Source organism: Mobula hypostoma, chromosome 7 (genome assembly GCF_963921235.1).
Source record: "Mobula hypostoma chromosome 7, sMobHyp1.1, whole genome shotgun sequence".
NCBI classification, from domain to species: Eukaryota; Metazoa; Chordata; class Chondrichthyes; order Myliobatiformes; family Myliobatidae; genus Mobula; species Mobula hypostoma.
Window position 1 is genome coordinate 18,524,327 of NC_086103.1, and position 21,047 is coordinate 18,545,373.

General features: G+C 42.4%; 1 protein-coding gene across 1 annotated transcript in view; it reads left to right on the top strand.

The window, feature by feature from the left end:
• Positions 1–21,047, top strand: part of LOC134348852 (uncharacterized) — a 59,372-nt gene that overhangs the window by 16,885 nt on the left and 21,440 nt on the right. Inside the window, exons 2-4 of the mRNA XM_063052635.1 lie at positions 8,790–8,889; positions 14,816–15,160; positions 20,265–20,534. Coding sequence (XP_062908705.1) covers positions 8,811–8,889; positions 14,816–15,160; positions 20,265–20,534 — 694 coding nt within the window. The 5' untranslated portion in view covers positions 8,790–8,810. The remainder of the gene's footprint in view (positions 1–8,789; positions 8,890–14,815; positions 15,161–20,264; positions 20,535–21,047) is intronic.

Genomic DNA, 21,047 nt, shown 5'->3' on the forward strand with positions numbered 1-21,047 from the left:
TCCAGCATAAATACCCTCTATCAGTAGTGGTACACTGCAGCTTGGCCCCACTAACCTTTCAGGGATAGGGTTTTTTGCTTTAGGGTGATCCTTGATATACTGCTGGGAATGTGTTCCCCCCAAGACACCGGGCCATTCCTTCATTGGGTCTCTTCTAAGTTTTCCGACGTCTCTCTCTGCTTAGATACCCAGGGACTCACTCTCCGAGGGGTTTCCTGTTGTTCACACTCCCGCCTGAAGTGTTCCTCTTCACCACAGTTAAAACAGACAATACCAGCTCTCCCCTTCTCATGGAACCCTGGCCACTAGCAGCCCTCTGCGTAGTCCATCCCCTTAGAGGACCTGCCTCCCTACCAGTTCCATCATATGGGGGGGGGGGCACGCACCCACTGATAACAACCAGGACATCTCAGTTCTCAACTCTGCCACGATCTCCTTTATCACTTCCCAGGTTGGGTGTCCGAGGTCACCTCAACACAGGGGGCTACTACCGAGGACTGTACTCTGCTGACGGAGCCTCCTACCCCATACCTCTGAAGCATCCTCCTCCTCCCATACTTCTTTGATCAGCTCAACTAACGAGGGGGCGGGCCACATCTTTCCAGATAGTCGGAGACCCCAAGCGATCAGGTCTTGGGACTGGGCACCTTTCACTATTTGGTCCATTCTTAACTGATCCACCTCAACCGTCTGTATGGCCCCTCTACAATGCAAGCAATTTAGCTGCCTCTCTAGCTGAAAGAGGTAGGCAGAAAGCTTCTCCCCCTTCTCCTGACACAGGTTCTGAAACTCCGTCAGGAGCTCCATTGGGTTTCCTGTTGGGCCAAACACCTTTGTCAGTGCTTGCATGTAAGCCACAGCAGTGGCAAAGGGATATTGTGCCTTCATGGCTTTCACAAAGTCAGCAGTCCGCCCCCTCAAACTCTCAACTAATCTCTGTCTGTTTACGTCATCAAAGCACTGCCACTCAGCTAACAATTGTGAGGTCTGCTGCACCCAAGTCTCATACTTCCCTTCCCCTCAGGGCTTCTTTCCAGAAAACATTCTCAGCTTTTGATAACTAGGACCCCCTGCCTGGGCACTGGGCCATTTATTCACCTGGGAGGTAAGGGCTGATACCAACTCAGAATTCTCACTCTTTACTGGGGGACTCATTAGACATTCCAAATCAGACCACTCCTTCCCCTCGCTCCACGGAACTCCATCTTTGAAGTCTACGGGAGACTCGGCTTGAGATTTGGCCCTCTCCCCTACACTCTCCTCCCCCCATAATGTATGGACAGACCACAGCCCCCTCTTTCCTGGGGCCCCAATAGAACCAGGCAGTTCCACTGCCGTTAGATTAGTGCTAGTCTGAACCAGAACAAAGCCTTTGCCCGCCATTTTATCAAACCTTCACCCCACAATAGTAACTTTTCCTACAGCTTTAACAGTATATAAAATTCAAATTAACATGGAGAACTATTGTCCAGGTGCAGGCCAATGGGACTGGGCAGAATAATAGTTTGGTACGGATTCGATGGTCTGCAAGTTCTGTTTCTGTGCTGCAGTGCATTGTGACTCTGTGACTACGTGAATTCAATTGGAACATTTCAGAGAATTTTGCATGGCTATGTGGATGAGAGTAGTATGGAGGGCTATGGTTTGAGTGCAGATAGATAGGAGGAGACAGAAGACCAGGCTGGCTTAGACAAGATGGGACAAAGGGCTTGTTTCTGTGTTGTAGTACTCTATGACTTTATTACAGCAGTGACAATATACCAGTGACAGAGCCCACAAAAGGGAATGTAGAACTTCAGTTCTAAAGTGCTCAAAATTTTCTCAGTGTTATACCCAGTAAAATATCTGTCAATGATCAAAGTAATAGAGCTGTCTTTTTGCCAGATAATTCCAGGCCCCAGTTCCAGCCTCAAGCTCTCTGTCCTCAGGTGAAAATGACAAAGAAATCTAGAACTCAAAGCCAGTCAGGTTCATGGTAACTGTGAAACTGTTTGTTCTTGGAAAAAACTATTCGGTTTTATTATATTCTGTCCACACCCAGCCTGGACTATATACTGTATGATTCACAGTAATATCACTGACACTGGAATGGTCTCGTAGTTCCCTCAGTTCAAGTATGCCATTCTCCTCTGGCCTCTCCCATTAAAAAGCATTTTTGCCCACAAAACTTCTACTCACTTTTTTTTTGTCACACCATTCTCTGTAAACTCTAGAGACTGTTGTGTGTCAAAATCCTGGAAGACCAATAGTTTTGGAGATATTCAAACCACCATGTCTTGCATCAACAATCATTCCACAGTTAAGGTCACTTAGACCACATTTCTTATCCATTCTGATGTTTAGCCTGAACAATGTCTTCTTCTTCTTCTTCTTCTTCTTCTGCTTCCTTGTGTTGTTTTATGGCGGTTGGCAAACCAGCTTTTAGGTGCATTACCGCCACCTGCTAGACTGGAGTGTGGATCATTGGATAAACAGGAGAAGGGAAAAGAATTGCATTCCCTATATTCTATATAATAAACCTGAGTCTTTCAGATACTTCATGACACAGATCTGTATTTCTCTTGAATTCCCACCTAAAATGTCTTCTATACCCACATCAGTTTTTTTTTGGTTTATCTTAAGCGCTCCTATCATCTTCACTCCTTCTTTTTGATACTTCTTACATTTTATCAATATACGTTCAACTGTTTCTGGTTGATTACAGTATTCACACAACCCAGTTGGATGTTTCCCTATTTTGTGTAATGCATAGTTAAGATTAGTGTGTCCAAATCTCAAACGACTGATAATCACTTCTGTCTTTCTATGACCACTTGACAATCTTTTGTATCTGACCTGCCTCTGTATTTTGTACAGCTGTCTGCTTGTTTCACTCTCATCCCAATGCTTCTGCCATGTCTCCTCAATATGTGTTTTAATAATGCTCTTGACTTCTGCTTTGCTAAGAGGGTTCTGGTCCTCTATTGTAGACAATTTGAGTGATTGTTTAGCTATACTGTCCGCCTTTTCATTACCTTCCACTCCACAATGAGCAGGAATGGAAAGAAAGCTTACTTCTCCCCCATTTTTGGTCAGTGTATATATCTTGCATAAAATCTCCAACAAAATATCCTGTCTACTTTTTGATTTTCTTGATTTGATCAAGGTTAATGCAGATAAACTCTCTGAACAGGTTACAGCCTTTTTGGTATTATTTGCTTCTATCCAAGATAATGCACTCAATATTGTCATAATTCTGTTGTATACACTGATAAATGGCTTGATGTTCTTTTCCTAATACTAGTTTTGCACTGAGGAATGTAGACTGCAATACCTGTGTGGCCAGATCTAGGGTCTTTTGATCCATCCGTAAATATTACAAGTTCATTTCTAAAATGCAAGTCTATATATTCTTGTATTATCTGTTCGATTCCATAGTTAGACTTCTTTTTCAAAAGTTGTTGCAGGTTTTTACCTACAGTATCCATTGTAAAGAGCCATGGAGAAAAATCAGATATTGGAACTGGAGGGCTATATTCCATTTTGTGTTGACCTTATTTTTGTGCTGCTGCATCCCCCGTCCATCCAAAGCTATTATAACTTGACTTATTATGTTCCCTGTAGCTGGATGTGAGTAGTTATGTCCCATGATGTTAACCCAGTAATTCAGCATTAGCTTTATTCTTCTAAGTCTTAATGGCCTTTCCCCCATTTCGACTTGAAGAGCTGATATAGGTGATGTTCTGAATGCACCACTACATATCCTGAGGGCCTGAGCTTGCTCATCATCCAGCATTTTTAAACTACCTTCTGCAGCTGACATGTAAGCTACATTTCCATAATCCAATGCAGCCCTCATTAAAGCTTGATAAATATTTTATAGCGATATCCTGCTCGCACCCCAGTCCTGTCCGGCAAGACCCCTCAATGTTATTTATTTTTTTACATTTGTTTGTAAATTTCTCGATTTGCTTCTTCCATGTAAGTTTCTTATCAAATAACAAACCAAGGAACCAAATTACCTTTACCTGCTCTAATTTTTGTTCATATAATTTCACGGAAACTGGCTTGTGACTTTTTGAGAAACATATCACTTGCGACTTACTTGTAGACAATTTGAAACCCCATTTATTTGTCCACTCCTCCACTTTATTTATTGCATCTTGAATTTCCTTTGTAAATTAAATTTCTTCTCCTCACCCATAAAGCCCCATCATCTGCATATAAGGATTTCCCCACACTATGTTCAACTTGCGCAAATATGTCATTTATCACTATGAAAAATAGTAATGGACTGCAGACACTACTTTGTGGTGTTCCATTTTCAACCAAGTATGTCCTGGAGTACTCTGTTTCCACCTTGACTTGAATTGTTTGACCAAAAAGAAAGTCTAGAACCCAGTTATATAATTTTCCTTCCACCGCTAGTTCTTTCAATTTAATTAACACTCCCTCTTTCCAGAGTATATCATGTGCCTTTTCTATGTCAAAAAATACCGCCAGGACCATTTCTTTATTTGTTTGAGCCTTCCTAATTTCAGATTCCAAGCTAAGTATTGAATCTACTGTAGTTCTTCCTTTACGAAAAGTGCTTTGGTAGAGAGAAATACGATTTCTTTTTTCTAAAAGGTATGTAAGCCTATCAGTTATTATTTGTTCCATAAGCTTACTTAGCTGTGAAGTTAGTGCAATTGGTCTATAATTTGTTGGGTCTGATGAATCTTTACCAGATTTTAACAATGAAACAATAACAGAATGTTTCCATGCAGTTGGTAGTTTACCTATTTCCCATATTTATTAAACAGTCTCTGTAGAACTAGAAGTGCACTTCTTGATAAATGCTTTGGCATTATACCCCATACTTGATCCTTCCCAAGAGAAGCTGGCCGTGCATTCATAATGGCTCTTTCTATCCGTTATGCTAATAGGTGTATCCAGCACTTCTTCTGGTGTTGCTCTTTTGTCTGTAATTCCTGAATTTAAGCCTCTCCTCTCTTTGCTGTCCAGCCTTGACCGTCAAGTTCTCCAGGCTATGTATGTTTACAAAAGTCTTTGCCAATATTGCTGCTTTTTCTACATCGTTAATAGACATTTTGTCCTTACTTTTTACCACAGGAATCTCTTTACTACTTCTTAGACCATTAATTTTCCTTATCATGCCCCATATTTTGGACAGTTGAGTTTCTCTTCCAATTTTGTTACAATACTATCCCCAAAATGCTCGCTTTGCTTTTCTGATTGTTTTCTGAACTTCTGCTTGTGCTCTTTTATATTGTATTAATGTTTCTACCGAATGTTGTCTTTTTAACATTTCAAATGCTTTATTTCTTGCTTTTACACTTCTACTACATTCACAATTCCACCATGGAACAGTTTTCCTCTTTCCTGTACCTTTACTTTTCAGAATTGTTTGTTCTGCAAAATTTATAATTGCTGTGACCAATTTATCATTCATTTCTTCTATATCTGATATATTTTCATCTAAAATCTTTGCGCATCTTACTTCACTTCTTTTTTGAAATATCTCCCACTCTGCCTTATTTAGTTTCCACCTTGACACTCCAGATCCTACATTTTGTTCTATTTTAACCTGAATCCTTGTGAGTAAGGGATAGCGATCACTTCCTACTCTAGTTTGTTTCAGTACGTTCCAAGTACTGATTCCTGCTAATTCTCTATTTACAATTGTTAAGTCTGTTGCAGTTTCTGTGTTTTGGGATATATTATATCTCGTACCTTCTCCATTATTTATACATACTAATTTTTCATCATCTAGAAATTCTTCTATCACTAATCTGTTTTCATCCACATTTTTACATCCCCATAGTGTACTGTGTCCATTGAAATCCCCACACCATATTATTTTCCCTTGCATCCTACCACCCACTTTGTTTAATATATCTTTGCTTAGACTTCTACGTGGATTATAATAATTTATTATTACCAAGCTTTCTCTGCCTATCTATATTTTGATTATTATTGATTCATACTTCTGCCCTATGTTGACTATATTATATCTCATCCCACTGGTTATAAATAATACTACTCCTCCACCATTGCCATTGCTTCTATCCCTCCTAATTACTGTATATCATTGTAAAACAAAATCTGATTGTGGTTTAGAACATAGAACAGTACAGCACAGTACAGGCCCTTCGGCCCACAATGTTGTGCTGACTCTCAATCCCTGCCTCCCATATAACCCCCCACCTTAAATTCCTCCATATACCTGCCTAGTAGTCTCTTAAACTTCTCTAGTGTATCTGCCTCTACCACTGACTCAGGCAGTGCATTCCACGCACCAACCACTCTCTGAGTAAAAAACCTTCCTCTAATATCCCCCTTGAACTTCCCACCCCTTACCTTAAAGCCATGTCTTCTTGTATTGAGAAGTGGTGCCCTGGGGAAGAGGCGCTGGCTATCCACTCTATCTATTCCTCCTAATATCTTGTACACATCTATCATGTCTCCTCTCATCCTCCTTCTCTCCAAAGAGTAAAGCCCCTAGCTTCCTTAATCTCTGATCATAATCCATACCCTCTAAACCAGGCAGCATCCTGGTAAATCTCCTCTGTACCCTTTCCAATGCTTCCACATCCTTCCTATAGTGAGGCGACCAGAACTGGATACAGTACTCCAAGTGTGGCCTAACCAGAGTTTTATAGAGCTACATCATTACATCATGACTCTTAAACTCTATCTCTCGACTTATGAAAGCTAACACCCCATAAGCTTTCTCAACTAGCCTATCTACCTGTGAGGCAATTTTCAGTGATCTGTAGACAAGTATACCCAGATCCCTCTGCTCCTTCACACTACCAAGTACCCTGCCATTTACTTTGTACTCTGCCTTGGAGTTTGTCCTTCCAAAGTGTACCACCTCACACTTCTCCAGGTTGAACTCCATCTGCCACTTCTCAGCCCACTTCTGCATCCTATCAATGTCTCTCTGCAATCTTTGACAATCCTCTACACTATCTACAACACCACCAACCTTTGTGTTGTCTGCAAACTTGCCAACCCACCCTTCTACCCCCACATCCAGGTCGTTAATAAAAATCACGAAGAATAGAGGTCCCAGAACAGATCCTTGTGGGACACCACGAGTCACTACCCTCCAATCTGAATGTATTCCCTCCACCATGACCCTCTGCCTTCTGCAGGCAAGCCAATTCTGAATCCACCTGGCCAAACTTCCCTGGACATGGTTTCAACCATGTCTCTTGTATACATAGAATCTGAGGTTTTCCCTTAAGTTCTGATACATAGTTCTTAAATTCTTGACCATTTGCGATAAGACTCCTTGCATTCCGTTGCAAAATATATATTGCCATTAAGATCCCGCCTCCCCTGCCTGTGATCTGTTTGATCCTCCATTCAGCATTTTTTCCCAGTAATACCAAGACATTTTTCTGCAGACTTGACTATAATTTTAATTTTTTCTGTTCTATTTTCTGTTTGCACTGAACAGTTAATTGCATCAACCATAAACAGTATGAAATCTTTTCTATTCATTATTAGTGTGTCCTTATTTATCATATTACAGCCCTCACAGTTCACCGGTTTATTATTCCCTGTACGTGTTTGATTAGTAGCTTTCTCCTTTTCAGCAAAACCTTTCACTGCCTCAGTGTAACTAACCCTTGAGTTACTTTAACATTGTATCTTAGCTGCCTTCTTGCTAATAACGCACCCTCGATAAGCTGCACTGTGTTCCTCGCCACAATTACAGCATTTCAGCCTAGCTCCCTCCTCACACTTCTGGTATTCATGTTCTCCAGCGCATCTCCCACATCTTTGTTTCCCTCTGCAGACCGCTGCAATATCCCCAAATTTCTGACATTTAAAACATCTTAAAGGTGGTGGTATATGTATTCTGACCTCATAACGCATATGCCCCAAATAAACTTCAGTTGGTAATCTCTCTTCATCAAAGTAAATCATCACCGATAAACTATCAAACATTTTTCCGTCTCTTGTAACTTTCAAACGTTTGGCTTCAATAATCTTTGCTCCTTTTATGTTCTGTATAATCTCATCCATAGTAACTTTTGTTGGTATCCCCGAAATAACTCCTCTAGTCCACTTTCTATTGTTGAGTATTGAGCATTGTACTTTTTGCCGTCTATTTTATTTAATCTTATCACTTTGCCTTACTGAGCGCTATCCCGACATATCACTAATAGCGATCCATTTCGTAATACCTTGGCTCTTTTGACCTCACCTATAAGTTTGTTGATTACCTTCGTCAAATAAATCGAGTTCCAGTCCCCGAAAGATGCCCCATCTTCGCTCAGTTTTATAATTGCTTTAATTTCTTCTTCTTTCCATTCTTTTGCTATCCTTTTTTTGATCATCCCTTGACCCCTCAGAATTTGACTGCTCATACCTATTTTCTTTTCTTACTCTATACACTCCATTCCTCTTTCCTGCCATCTTCCATCTCTAACTCACTTCCCGAATTGTCACTTCCTCCTGCCATCCTCCGTCCATTCACAGTCTAGTTGTTTAGCCAACTGCCGTCATCCTCTGAAGAACCAGCAAAACACTGCAGGCAGAACTCCAGTCGTCTCTCCAACACTCCATTCCCAGCTCCAGGCCCAGCACTAGTCTGAACAACTGAAACTCGTGACCATGTTTGAATGCATTGAATTGCTGCCACATGATTGGTTGATTTGTATAGATGAGCAGATGTACAGGTGTACCCAATAAAGTGGCCACTGCCTGCTTCAATACTTTTAAAATGGGCTGACTGGAGCTGTTTGTGAGTTCCTGCTGCTCAGTCTAAGGTTGTATTTCATTTCTTGCAGGAAACCCACAAACTGAGGCTGATGTTTCACTGCAGAACTTTACCAGCAAGTTTGAAGTTTTATTTCTTTGTTTTACTTCTTCATCCTGTTTTCACACAAAGTAAGTGCTTTTTCTTCACTGATCACAAACATATTGTTTTATTATTGTTGATGTAAACTTACTCCCCAGTGTCAAACTCACATTCCTCTCTGAGTCCCTGAGTGTGATGCTGTCTCACAATCCATCCCATCATTAATAGAGCTCCATTTCTGAGATCCTCCCCCAGGACTCTCCCTTCCGCACCAGCGCAGTTCTCACCATAGTCAGAAATGATACCCTGTGAGCATGTTCAAGAGGGAAATTCTCCCTCTTTATCCTGCCCAGTCTATCTGCAGTCTTTGACACAGTTGTCCACAACATCTCCTCCAACAACTCCCCACTACAATTCAGGCAAGTAGAACTGCTCTCAACTTGCTGGTTCAATTGGAGCTAAAGACTCACCTGTAATTTCTTCACTTCACTCCCTGCACAATTTCCCCTGGTTCTCTCTAACAGCCTATACTGGGACCCTCCTATTTCTCATCCTCATGCCATTCTTTGATGACACCATCTGAAAACTGATTCTTGCTTCCACTAGTCAGTTGTTGACATCATCTTGGGCTTGTCAACTGTTCTATGTGATGAGAAAACATTACACACACATGCACCCCTCCTACACAACAATGACTGATACAATTGTATCTGTCTCACCACAAACTCTTTTCCTGCACCACCATGCCATCTATTTCCTGACAACTGTCTGAGGCTGAAGGTGCCAATAGCAAACACAATTCTCTATTTATGAGCAGATGGGCTAATGTGGGAGATAAAGGAATAAAACATGGAGAGATCATGAAAAGTGTAAAAGCAACAGGTACATGAGGTGGTATATTTAATGTCGTCAATATTGACCAAGACAATGTAGTGTTAAGGTTTAGATTATACAGTATTAGTTATGTGCATTCAACACAATTTCTTGACAAGGGTATATAAATATTGCCAAAGAAGCCAGAATGGACATTGTATTGGGAAATGAGCCTTTCCAGGTGAGTTTTGGAGTGAAGAGGATCGAGGTGGGAAGTTGGTGGAGCAGTTTGGGAACAGCAATCACAACTAGAAAAATATTCAAATAGTTATAGATATGCAGTAGACTGGGACTCGGGGCAAATTGCTAATTGAGGGAAAGGTTAATTACAGCAGTATTAAACAGGAGTTGGGGAAAGTTGCTTGGGAGGAGCAGTTATTGGTAAGTCCATATCAGCCATGTCAGAAGTTGCTAAAGGCCAACTGGTTCTTTGTTCCCGTGAAAGAAAAAAAGGTTGAAGATGTCAAGGTTAAGAAACGTTAGATGACAAAAGATGCCCAGCACACCTGTAGACGTGAATTTCCCAATATTCAAGACATTTACAAAGACAGGTGTGTAAAAAGGGCCCGAAGGATCATATTGCACATTTAGATGGAGACACAATGTGAAGATTTTTACTCATGTATGTGAAGGATGTAAGTACTAAAGTCCATTCTATTCCAAATTTAGTCATAAAGGGAAAGGAAAAATATGTGAGGTTTGGGAATCTGATATGGGAATACAAAGGGCACAGTAGTAAAATTACACCAGAAAGCAAAAAGGCCAAAAGACTCCATGAAATGCCCTTGGTGAATGGGATTAAAGGGAATTGCAAAGAATTTTACGCTAACATTAAGCACAACAGAGTAACTCAAAATAAGGTAACACCACTCAATGACAAAGAAGTAAATTTTTGCCTGATGCCTGTGAAAATGTAGTCTATTTGTAGTTTAAAAAATAGCATTTTGTTCTGTTACAAAATGGAACCTGTAGTGTACCAGAGTGCTTTGCTAATAGTGTACTTGCGACATTTTGCCAATGGATCTTGAGGATATGGCAGACTGCAGAAAGACGAGCAGATGCATTACTGGAAGAATGCCAAGTACACTGATCCATTCTGAATTCATGCTGTTTGTTATGAGATGCAGCGAAAGGGTGATCAACAAGCACAAGGAAAATTTGTGTCAGTATTCACTGAGGAGAAGGACATAATGGAAACTGAGACCAGGGAAGAATTTGCTGATGTTCTCAGGCATGAGATGTTTAGTCCTTTTGAGAGCAGCAAGGCAAATGATGTACCAGGGCCTGCTGGGTTCTTTCCAAGGTTATGACAGGTGGCAAGAAAGGAGATTTCTTGATCCAAATCTTTTTTTTAAATCCTCTTTTGCCACACAAGGGCATAAAGGTCTGGAGAATAGATAATGCCACTCCTCTACTTCCGAAAGTTAATAGAGACAAACCGGGAAATTATAGAACAGTGAACCTCATATCAGTGGTAGGAAGATCATTGGAGAAGATTTTTAGGGAATAAGATGCTTTCACATTGAACCAACACAGATTTATTAGCAATAATCAGTGTGGCTTTGCGATAAGGAAGTCATGACTTACAAATGGTAGTTTTCTTTTGAGCTGACACAAAGATGATTGATGAGGTTAAAGATGAGGATATGTGGACTTTAGTAAACTTTTCAACAAGGCCCTATATGGTAGATTCATCCAGAAGATTAAGGCACATAGAGTCTGCAGATTGAATTTAAAACTGCCTTGTCTATATAACTATATAATACAGAGTGCAGTTGAGGACAGTGTTAACCTCTGTGTGCCAGAGGGACATTGGCTCCTGCTGTGTACTTTGCTTCAGGGAAAGATGGCTACCCCAACTATTTCCGATGGAGTGTTGTAGCTCAATAGCTTCACCATTTAAGAGTCTTTTCAAGGCAGAGAAGGTGGAGTGTGCTTCATGATTAACTCATCATGATACACAAATCTGGCGATTCTATCTCATTCCTGCTCACCTGATCGGGAACATCTAGTAGACAAATGTCATCCATTTTATCTGCTGAGTGATTTTTCCACCATCATGCGTTCCTGCTCAGGCCATCGACAAGCAGGCACTGGAAGAGCTGAGCAACATAATCAGCAGGCACCAAACCTTGCACCCTGATACCTTCCCTATCATAGTGGGAGATTTCAACCAGGCTAGCTTGAAGAACTCTCCGTGCAACTACCACCAACATGTCACCTGCGGAACTACAGGAGCCACCACATTTGAAAAACTATTATAGCACCATCAGAAAAACTTACCATGTCATCCAACAGCCACATTTTGGAAAGTCTGATCACTTGGCTGTCCTTTACTGCCAATGGACAGACAGTGAAAGAAGATGGCAGCACCAGTGGTGAGGGCCAAGAAGATATGATCAGGAAAGCAGAGGAGCACTTGCACGACTGCTTTGAATAAGTAGGCTGAACAATATTCAGGATTTCATCTTCAAATCTGAATGAATACACCACAGTTGTCACTGATTTCATCAAAACCTGTGTGGATGAGTGTATGCCTTCAAGAGCTTACCTGAGCTACCCAAACCAAAAGCTGGTCATGAAGCAGGAGAGTCAAAGTCTGCTGAGGACCAGATCTGTAGCATTCAAGAACAGTGATCCAGAACTACACAAGAAGTTCAGGTATAACCTTGGGAAGGCTATTTTGAGGGGGAAAACCAATTCTAGTTGAGGCTAGAGACAGAATAGGAAGCACATCATCTCCTGCAAGGTTGGCAAGCTATTATTTCCTTCAAAGTGAAACGTAATATCATGAGTGGATGCTCCAGTTCCAGATAAGCTCAAAGCCTTTTCTGCACTCTTTGAAAAAGAGAATAAAACTACATCTACATGAGTACTGCAGAGTGACCCTATGATCACCGCCTCAAACACCAACATCAGAACATCTTTCAAGAGGGTAAACTCCCCACAAGACCTCAGGCCCTGGTAATGGACCTTGCAGGCCTCTGAAAACCTGTCAAAATCAAATGATGGAAGTGTTAAAAAGACACCTTCTATCCCTCACTGCTGAAGTTGGAGGATTCCATCTGCTACAAAAGAGCAACAATCATACGAGTGCCCAAGAAGAGCAGGTTAAGATGCCTCAACAACTATCACTCAGTTGCACTCACATCTACTATGGTGAAGTGCTTAGAGAGGTTGGTTGTGGCTAGAATCAACTTGGAAAATGTTTATTTGGTGAAGAGGAGGCATACAGGAGTGAGATAGATCAGCTGGCTGAGTGGCGTTGCAGCAGCAACCTTGCACTCAACATCAGTAAGACCAAGGATATATTATGGACTTCAGGAACAGAAAGTTGAGGGAACATTGAGGGATCTGCAATGGAAAGAGTGAACTGTTTGAAGATCCAGGATGTTAACAACTCTGAGGATCTATCCTGGGCCTCAATGTTTTGATGCAACTACAAAGAAGGCACAAGAGTGGCAACATTTCATTAGGAGCTTGAGGAGAATTAGAACGTCACAAAAAACACCTGCAAATTTCTACAGATGTACCATGAAGAGTATCCTAACTAGTTGCATAACCGCCTGGTATGGAAGGGCCACTGCACAGGATCGGAAGAAGCTGCAGCCAGCTGCATCATAGGCACAAGTCTCCCCAGCATCCAGGACACTGGCAGATGATACGGCAAAATTGGAAAGGGAGGCAGATGATAAGACAAAATTGCAGCCAACAGGGGGAGTATCAGTGTATTAGTGTATCAGTGTATTAGGGATGCAGAATGAAAAAAAGTAGCAGATACAGTACTCGATGTATCTAACTAACGTACTAAATTATATCTCAATGCACGGAGTATGAGAAATAAGGTGGATGATTTTGTTGCACTTTTACATATGGTTGGATATGATGTTGTGGCCATCACTGAATTGTGGCTGAAGGATGGTTGTAGTTGGGAGCTGAATGTCCAAGGTTACACATTGTCCCAGAGGGATAGGAAGGTAGGCAGAGGGGGTGGCATGATTGGGCCTGTACTCGCTGGAACTTAGAAGGATGAGTGGGGATCTCACCGAAACATTTCGGATGTTGAACAGCCTAGATAAAGTAGATGTGGAAAGTATGTTTCTCATGGTGGGGGAGCCTATGACAAGAGGGCACAGCCTCCCGATAGAGGGGTGTCCATTTAAAACAGATATGTGGAAAAATTTCTCTAATCAGAGAGTGGTGAAATTGTAGAATTTGATACCACAGGGAGCTGTGGAGACCAGGTGGATTTAGGGTGGAGATTGATAGGTTCTTGATAGCCCATGGCATCAAAGGTTATAGTGAGGAGGCTAGGGAGTGGGGCTGAGGAGGGGAAAAAGGAGTCACCCATGATTGAATAGCACAGCAATCTCGATGGGCCCAAATGGTCTAGTAATGCTCCTATGTCTTATGGTCTTATAGTCTTATGGACACCTTCAAATTGCGATGTAATTTATTGTTTTTAGTATTTTGTATTGCAGTGTATTGCTGCCACAAAACAACAAATTTCACAAAATATGCCAGTGATATCAAACAAGATTTTGATTCTGAATGTATATGCTAAATGTCACTCCAAAGACTCTTTGGTGTACTGATTAACAGAAGGATGCAGGTCCATATCTCCTTTGAAGTGGTAGCACATGTAGACGAAGGCAGATGACATGTTTGTCTTCATCGCTGGGGATGTTGAGTATAAAACTTGGCAGGTCAGCTGTGTAAATCTTTGTTTGGGCCACATTTGGAGTTTTGTGAGCAATTCTGGTGACCATATTCCAGGAAGGATAAAGGAGCAGGTTTATTCAGTCTCAGGTCTTCCCTGACAAGGGCTAGGGGTACGGTGTGTACAGGATCCACCTGATCCCCACACATCTCCAGAAACCCTGTCACAGGACAGAGCAGGTGGAGACCGGGCACAACCATCTCCCACAGTCTGTCTTCCACTCACTCCTCTCCTGTGATGAAATATCTTTGGATTCAATTGGGTTATTTCACACAGACCTTTTCACAGGCTGTGTTTGCCTCACTGAAGGTTCTGTGTAAGATCAAAAAAAATGGAAATAAATGAACTTCAACATTAATGACCTACATGGGATGAAGGAAATGTGTCTTAAATATTCATTCATTTGTTGTTTCTCTTTCCAGCAGAAAACAGAAATGAAATGTATTTCTTGGATAAGAGAGACAACATTGAGTTGAAAGGACCAGACAATCTTGGGAGTGGCACTGTTGTCTGGGAATGGATACCACACTCAGGGCAGCACACCCACCAGTTGAGGACTTTCATCAGAGGCAACTCAGGCAGCTGGAATGGACATTGGAACAACGACTGGAAAGGCAGTGACTTGTATCACGAACAAAGATTGGATTATGATAATATTAATCTGATAATTAAATGTTCCCAATTTAAATTTGCGGGGATGTTCACTTTGACCCAAACACAACCAATGAAGAAAATCCTACACGAATATGAAATATTTGGAATCAAAGGTGAGTGGATCAGATAAGTTCTCTGTTTCACTGCAATTGATTTGATGCAAAATGCTGAGAGATTGAGAGATTTGTGAGAATTCATTCACCCAGCGCCAAGAGTGAATCATCCATTAAAACAATATAGGGAAGATTTTTGATCACTGCCTTTGAAATTTTTGACAGGAGCAAATAGTGTTTGATTATTTCACCAGGAACAGCAAGGAAAGGAAGCAACAAACACAAAATTCTGGAGAAACTCATAACACAAAATTCCGAAGAAACTCATCAGGTCAGGCAGCATCTATAAATTAAAAAGAACTGTCTATTTTTCTGGCTGAGACCGTTCACGAGGAAATAAATGGACAGGAAGAGGGCAGAAGCCAGAATAAAAGGTTAAGGTAAAGAAGGAGCAACAGCTGGTGGGTGATAAGTGAATCCATGTGAGGAAGGAGAGTGGGTACGTGGGGAAGGGGGGAAATGATTTGAGAAGCGGGTCTGTGATAGATGGAAGAGGCAAAGGGCTAAAGCAGAAGGAAGCTGATAGGAGAGGACTGTGGAGCTTGGAATAAGGAGGAAGATATGAAAAATGAAGGAGGAAGGTGTGGGGAACATGTAGTTTACAGGGGCTGGGGAGGGAAAGACACTGGGAAGGACCTTGCTGTCTGGGAATAAAAACCACATTCAGGACAGGACATCTGGAAACTGGGGTCTTTCCAAAGTACAGACGGGGGCTGGTGGAACAGAGTGTCATACGAGAGAAGCAGACACTTGTACCAGCAGATGGATCTGGATTCTGGCACCATTAATCTGAGAATTAGAAAATACCCAATTGAACTTGCAGGATTAATCACTTTGATTCAAACACAGCCGAGGAAACAAATTCAGAAAGAATAGAAAAACTTTGGGATTAAATGTGAGTGAGCCAGACATGGATCAATAACATATTTCTATGCAAATAATTAGAGTAAATCTCCCATTAAAACAACTAAGAGAACAAAACATTGGTTCTAACATAAAAATAGTTTGTCAATTTTCTGCAAGCACAGGAAGCCAAAGAATCTACCTTACAGTGAGTATTGTGGTCTGTTCATTGGCATGGTGTAATATTGACTGAATTGTGATATGAAACACGTCGATGATGTGTAATAAATCTCAGCAGAGTGGGTCCAGGGTGAGACTGGACACTGAAACTGATGGTCAGTGTTACCCAATGGATCATGTCAATGGCACACTTGGTCAAGATCAATGAGAAAGTCCATTGTCTGTGGAATTTGGGCACTACCAGAGTTCACTTCATGAGGGCAGCTGAGGGAGCAGCATTAAAGACAAAGGGATAAATGTATTAATTCGATTGCATTGAAAACACACTTGCATGCGTGAATCCAAATCACTATGCTGAGACCGAAAGGTTCCACCTGGAGTCACACAGCGAACAGTTGGCATTTCCCTGCGGGAAATGTGAACAAGTTAAGGACTTCCACCGCTGTGTTTCTGAAAGGGAAATTCCCAGACTTGCTGATATTTCCTGGAGGTAAATCTGCCAGCGCTTCCTGTCACTGCACTCCACATGGACACATGGGATGGAGCAGGAATACGCTGATATTCCCCAGCACTGACAGCGGGAAAACTGCTGATGGTCCTGGTGCCTGGTTGGAGCTGTTGCAGGATCTGCGAGGTCACTCACTTCACTGGAGAATTTACAGCGGTGAGGAGGAAAGGGAGGAAGGAAGTAAATAGCTTGATTCTGTGATTTAGTGTTTGGGCAAATTTATTAATTTTAGAATCATTATCAAATGAAATTTTATGTTAAATACTTATTAAATGAAAATGTGTATTTTTTTTATAATTGGTGCCATTCAGCAACATTCCAACAGTCTGGCAGCTTCAGCAGAGGACAAACCTGGGAATGTGACTCTGCCTCCTGTAAACTCTCCACTGTTTGCAAGAGGGGCTAGTCTGTCTCATCTGTTTGACACAAGACTATTCAATTAGCTCGTGCACCATATATGGCATAGTTGGTTGGCTCCAGGATGCTCCCAGCCAATATTTGTCCTCACAGATCTAACCCAGATGAGTGTAGGACCCTGGGGAATCAGAGCAGTGAGTGTGAGCTACCAACTCCCTCGCACAACCCAGACTAAACCAGTCTGAGCACCAGGGATAGGGCTAAATATTGATAGGTCTAATCTGCTGTGTTAGTGCTGTGCTGACATCTAAATGAGGGGAGGGTCACTGTTTCATGCAAACACAAGAATGCAGATGCTGAAACCTGGAGAAATACGCAAAAAGCTGGAGGATCTCGTCAGGTCAGGCAGCATCTATGCAGAGAAATGCACAGTCAACATACATTTCTCTCCAGAGATGCTGCCTGACATGCTGAGTTGTTCTGGCTTATTATGTGCTGCTGTCACACAGACTAAAGAGCAGTAGGGTTGTCATGAGATAACATCCTGATCAAAGTACTGGCCCCAGACCATTGTTCAAAATGTTTAATTGTGCCACATTGAATTCACCACCTCTGTTAGCTTGCACACTGCCGCAATTCATTATTTCTTGCCATGTTCCAGGAGGGACTGAAAGTCAGGGCAGGCGTTTAGAGAACCAGTGTCTCTTGAAGATCCCTTCCTCATGGAGGCTCAATGAAAGGAGAACCGCCCAGCAACCATTTTAAAGAATTAGAGTCATAAAAAAGTACAGCTTGGAAACAGGTCCTTTGGGCTATCAAGTCCGTGCCAAAAATATTTAAACTGTCTACTCCCACCAACCTCCATACACCTACCATCAATTTACATATCCAAACTTCTCTTAAAAGTTTTAATTGAGCTCACTTGCACCACTTGCTGCTAGAAAATCCTTCCACCCTCTCACAACCCTTTGAGTGAAGAAAATTCCCCTCATGTTCCCCTTAAACTTTTCACCTGTCACCCTTAACCCATGTCCTCTGGTTGTAGTCCCATCCAACATCAATGGAAAAAGCCTGCTTGTATTCACCCAATCCATACCCCTCATAATTATATGTGTACCTCTATCAAATCTCCTTTCAGTCTTCTACATTCTGTTATGTACCCCATAACGGGTTATAAAGCCAGCAGAAATGGAATACGCCTGGAGTCTGGTATTGCTATTTACTAAAGCTAGTATTTTACTAAAGCTCCGGAGGGTTCCTGTGCTGTGGAAGATGTCCTGCCTCGTCCCTGTGCCGAAGACGCCGTGCCCCAGCGGCCTCAATGACTACAGACCAGTGGCATTGACCTCCCACATCATGAAGACCCTGGACAGACTTGTTCTGGAGCTGCTCCGGCCTATGGTCAGGCCACACTTAGATCCCCTCCAGATCGCCTACCAGCCCCGACTAGGAGTTGAGGATGCCATCGTCTTCCTGCTGAACCGTGTCTACGCCCACCTGGACAAGCCAGAGAACACTGTGAGGGTCATGTTTTTTGACTTCTCCAGTGCGTTCAACACCATCCGCCCTGCTCTGCTGGGGGAGAAGCTGACAGCGATGCAGGTGGATGCTCCCCTGGTGTCATGGATTCTTGATTACCTGACTGACAGACCACAGTACGTGTGCTTGCAACACTGTGTGTCCGACAGAGTGATCAGCAGCACTGGGGCTCCACAGGGGACTGTCTTGTCTCCCTTTCTCTTCACCATTTACACCTCAGACTTCAACTACTGCACAGAGTCGTGTCATCTTCAGAAGTTTTCGGATGACTCTGCCCTTGGTGGATGCATCAGCAAGGGAGATGAGGCTGAGTACAGGGCTACAGTAGGAAACTTTGTCACATGGTGTGAGCAGAATTATCTGCAGCTTAATGTGAAAAAGATTAAGGAGCTGGTGGTAGACCTGAGGAGAGCTAAGGTACCGGTGACCCCTGTTTCCATCCAGGGGGTCAGTGTGGACATGGTGGAGGATTACAAATACCTGGGGATACGAATTGACAATAAACTGGACTGGTCAAAGAACACTGCTGTCTACAAGAAGGGTCAGAGCCATCTCTATTTCCTGAGGAGATTGAGGTCCTTTAACATCTGCCGGATGATGCTGAGGATGTTCTACGAGTCTGTGGTGGCCAGTACTATCATGTTTGCTGTTGTGTGCTGGGGCAGCAGGCTGAGGGTGGCAGACACCAACAGAATCAACAAACTCATTCGTAAGGCCAGTGATGTTGTGGGGATGGAACTGGACTCTCTGACGGTGGTGTCGGAAAAGAGGATGCTGTCCAAGTTGCATGCCATCTTGGTCAATGTCTCCCATCCACTACATAATGTACTGGGTGGGCACAGGAGTACATTCAGCCAGAGACTCATTCCACCGAGATGCAGCACTGAGCGTCATAGGAAGCCATTCCTGCCTGTGGCCATCAAACTTTACAACTCCTCCCTTGGAGGGTCAGACATCCTGAGCCAATAGGCTGGTCCTGGACTTATTTCATATTTTACTGGCATAATTTACATATTACTATTTTACTATTTATGGTTCTATTACTACTTATTATTTATGGAGCAACTGTAACGAAAACCAATTTCCCCCGGGATTAATAAAGTATGACTATGACTATTAGTAACTACGTAATACAGTCATATTAAAAGCAGGTAAATCAAACAGGTTAGTAATGATGATATATATGCGGAAATATAGGACTTCAGTTTTTCCAAGCTCCAGTGGTAACTGATACAGTCTTACAGTGGTAGGTAAGCGAGGTCAGTTCAGTTCGTGATATTGAGTTGAGTAATGTTGGGATGAGAGAGAGAAGCCTGGTTTGTATTCCAAGTAAGCCATTGCCGTCGATCCTCCGTTGTCCTCTGAAATTCTTTAAAATCACCGAATGTGACCACAACCAAAGGGACCCATCATCCATGGTAAAGCTATCAACTCAGGTGAGGGTTGGACACATTGATAACTTTCCACCCGTCACCCCTTTTCATACTGCGAGAGCCACTGATCGATTCTCCCGATCGATCCTCCAAAACCCACTTTTCTGTGGGCACACAAAACTCTTCCAGTGTCCCAAATCTGTGTGCCTGGATAACAACCAGCTGGCCTTGTATATATCCGAGCCTGATCATTGGACTGTACACGTCACCACTCACTCTGAATCTCATTTTCTGTTTCTCACAGTTGAGACGAGTTCACAGCGGCCTGTAATGGGCAGTAACGTCACCCTCAGCTGTACCATCTCCAGACTCCCAGATACTGTTAGTCTCCACTGGAAACCAGTGGGCTCATCCCAGCAGAACAGGAGAAACACTGATCAGATCCACCTGAATAACACCGTCTATCTGATGGTCCGACACGTTACAGTGGAGGATGGGAAGTTGTATCAGTGTGAAGTGCGGGAAAACGGAAATGTTGTTTTCACAAGCAAAGCAAATTTTACTGTACACACAGGTAAGTGTTGTTACCAATTATTGGGTATTAAAATTGCACTTGTATCATAGGTGGTTCATGTAATTCTGGGAGCGCACCTTTCGAAGGATTGTAGTCCATGATCAACTCTCCTGTGTAAATTGCAGCAATAGTTAGAGAGAAGCTTCCAGAAAGTCTCTCTGTGGAGTAGCTGCCTGCTTGTCTCTGTGTAACAGTCACAGCACACAGGAAGGAAGTACTTCTGTTACAGCTGATCATTAAACCATTTTGATAGTTGAATTTACCATCTGCCTTTCAGTATTTTAGACCGAGATCCTGATACAGCATCATGTCCTAGTGTTGCATAGAAAGTGGAGTCACCATGACAACCACCAGCAGTTCCTGTTCACACACAGCACCGTGATAGCGGTTCACATGTCAACACTGAGCAACAAACTGCTGTCCTCTCTACCTCAATGATACTTCCAAGCATGTCCTTTTCTCTGCATCACTGATTCTCTTGGGTTGCTCAGGGAGTCAGGACAACATTGGGTA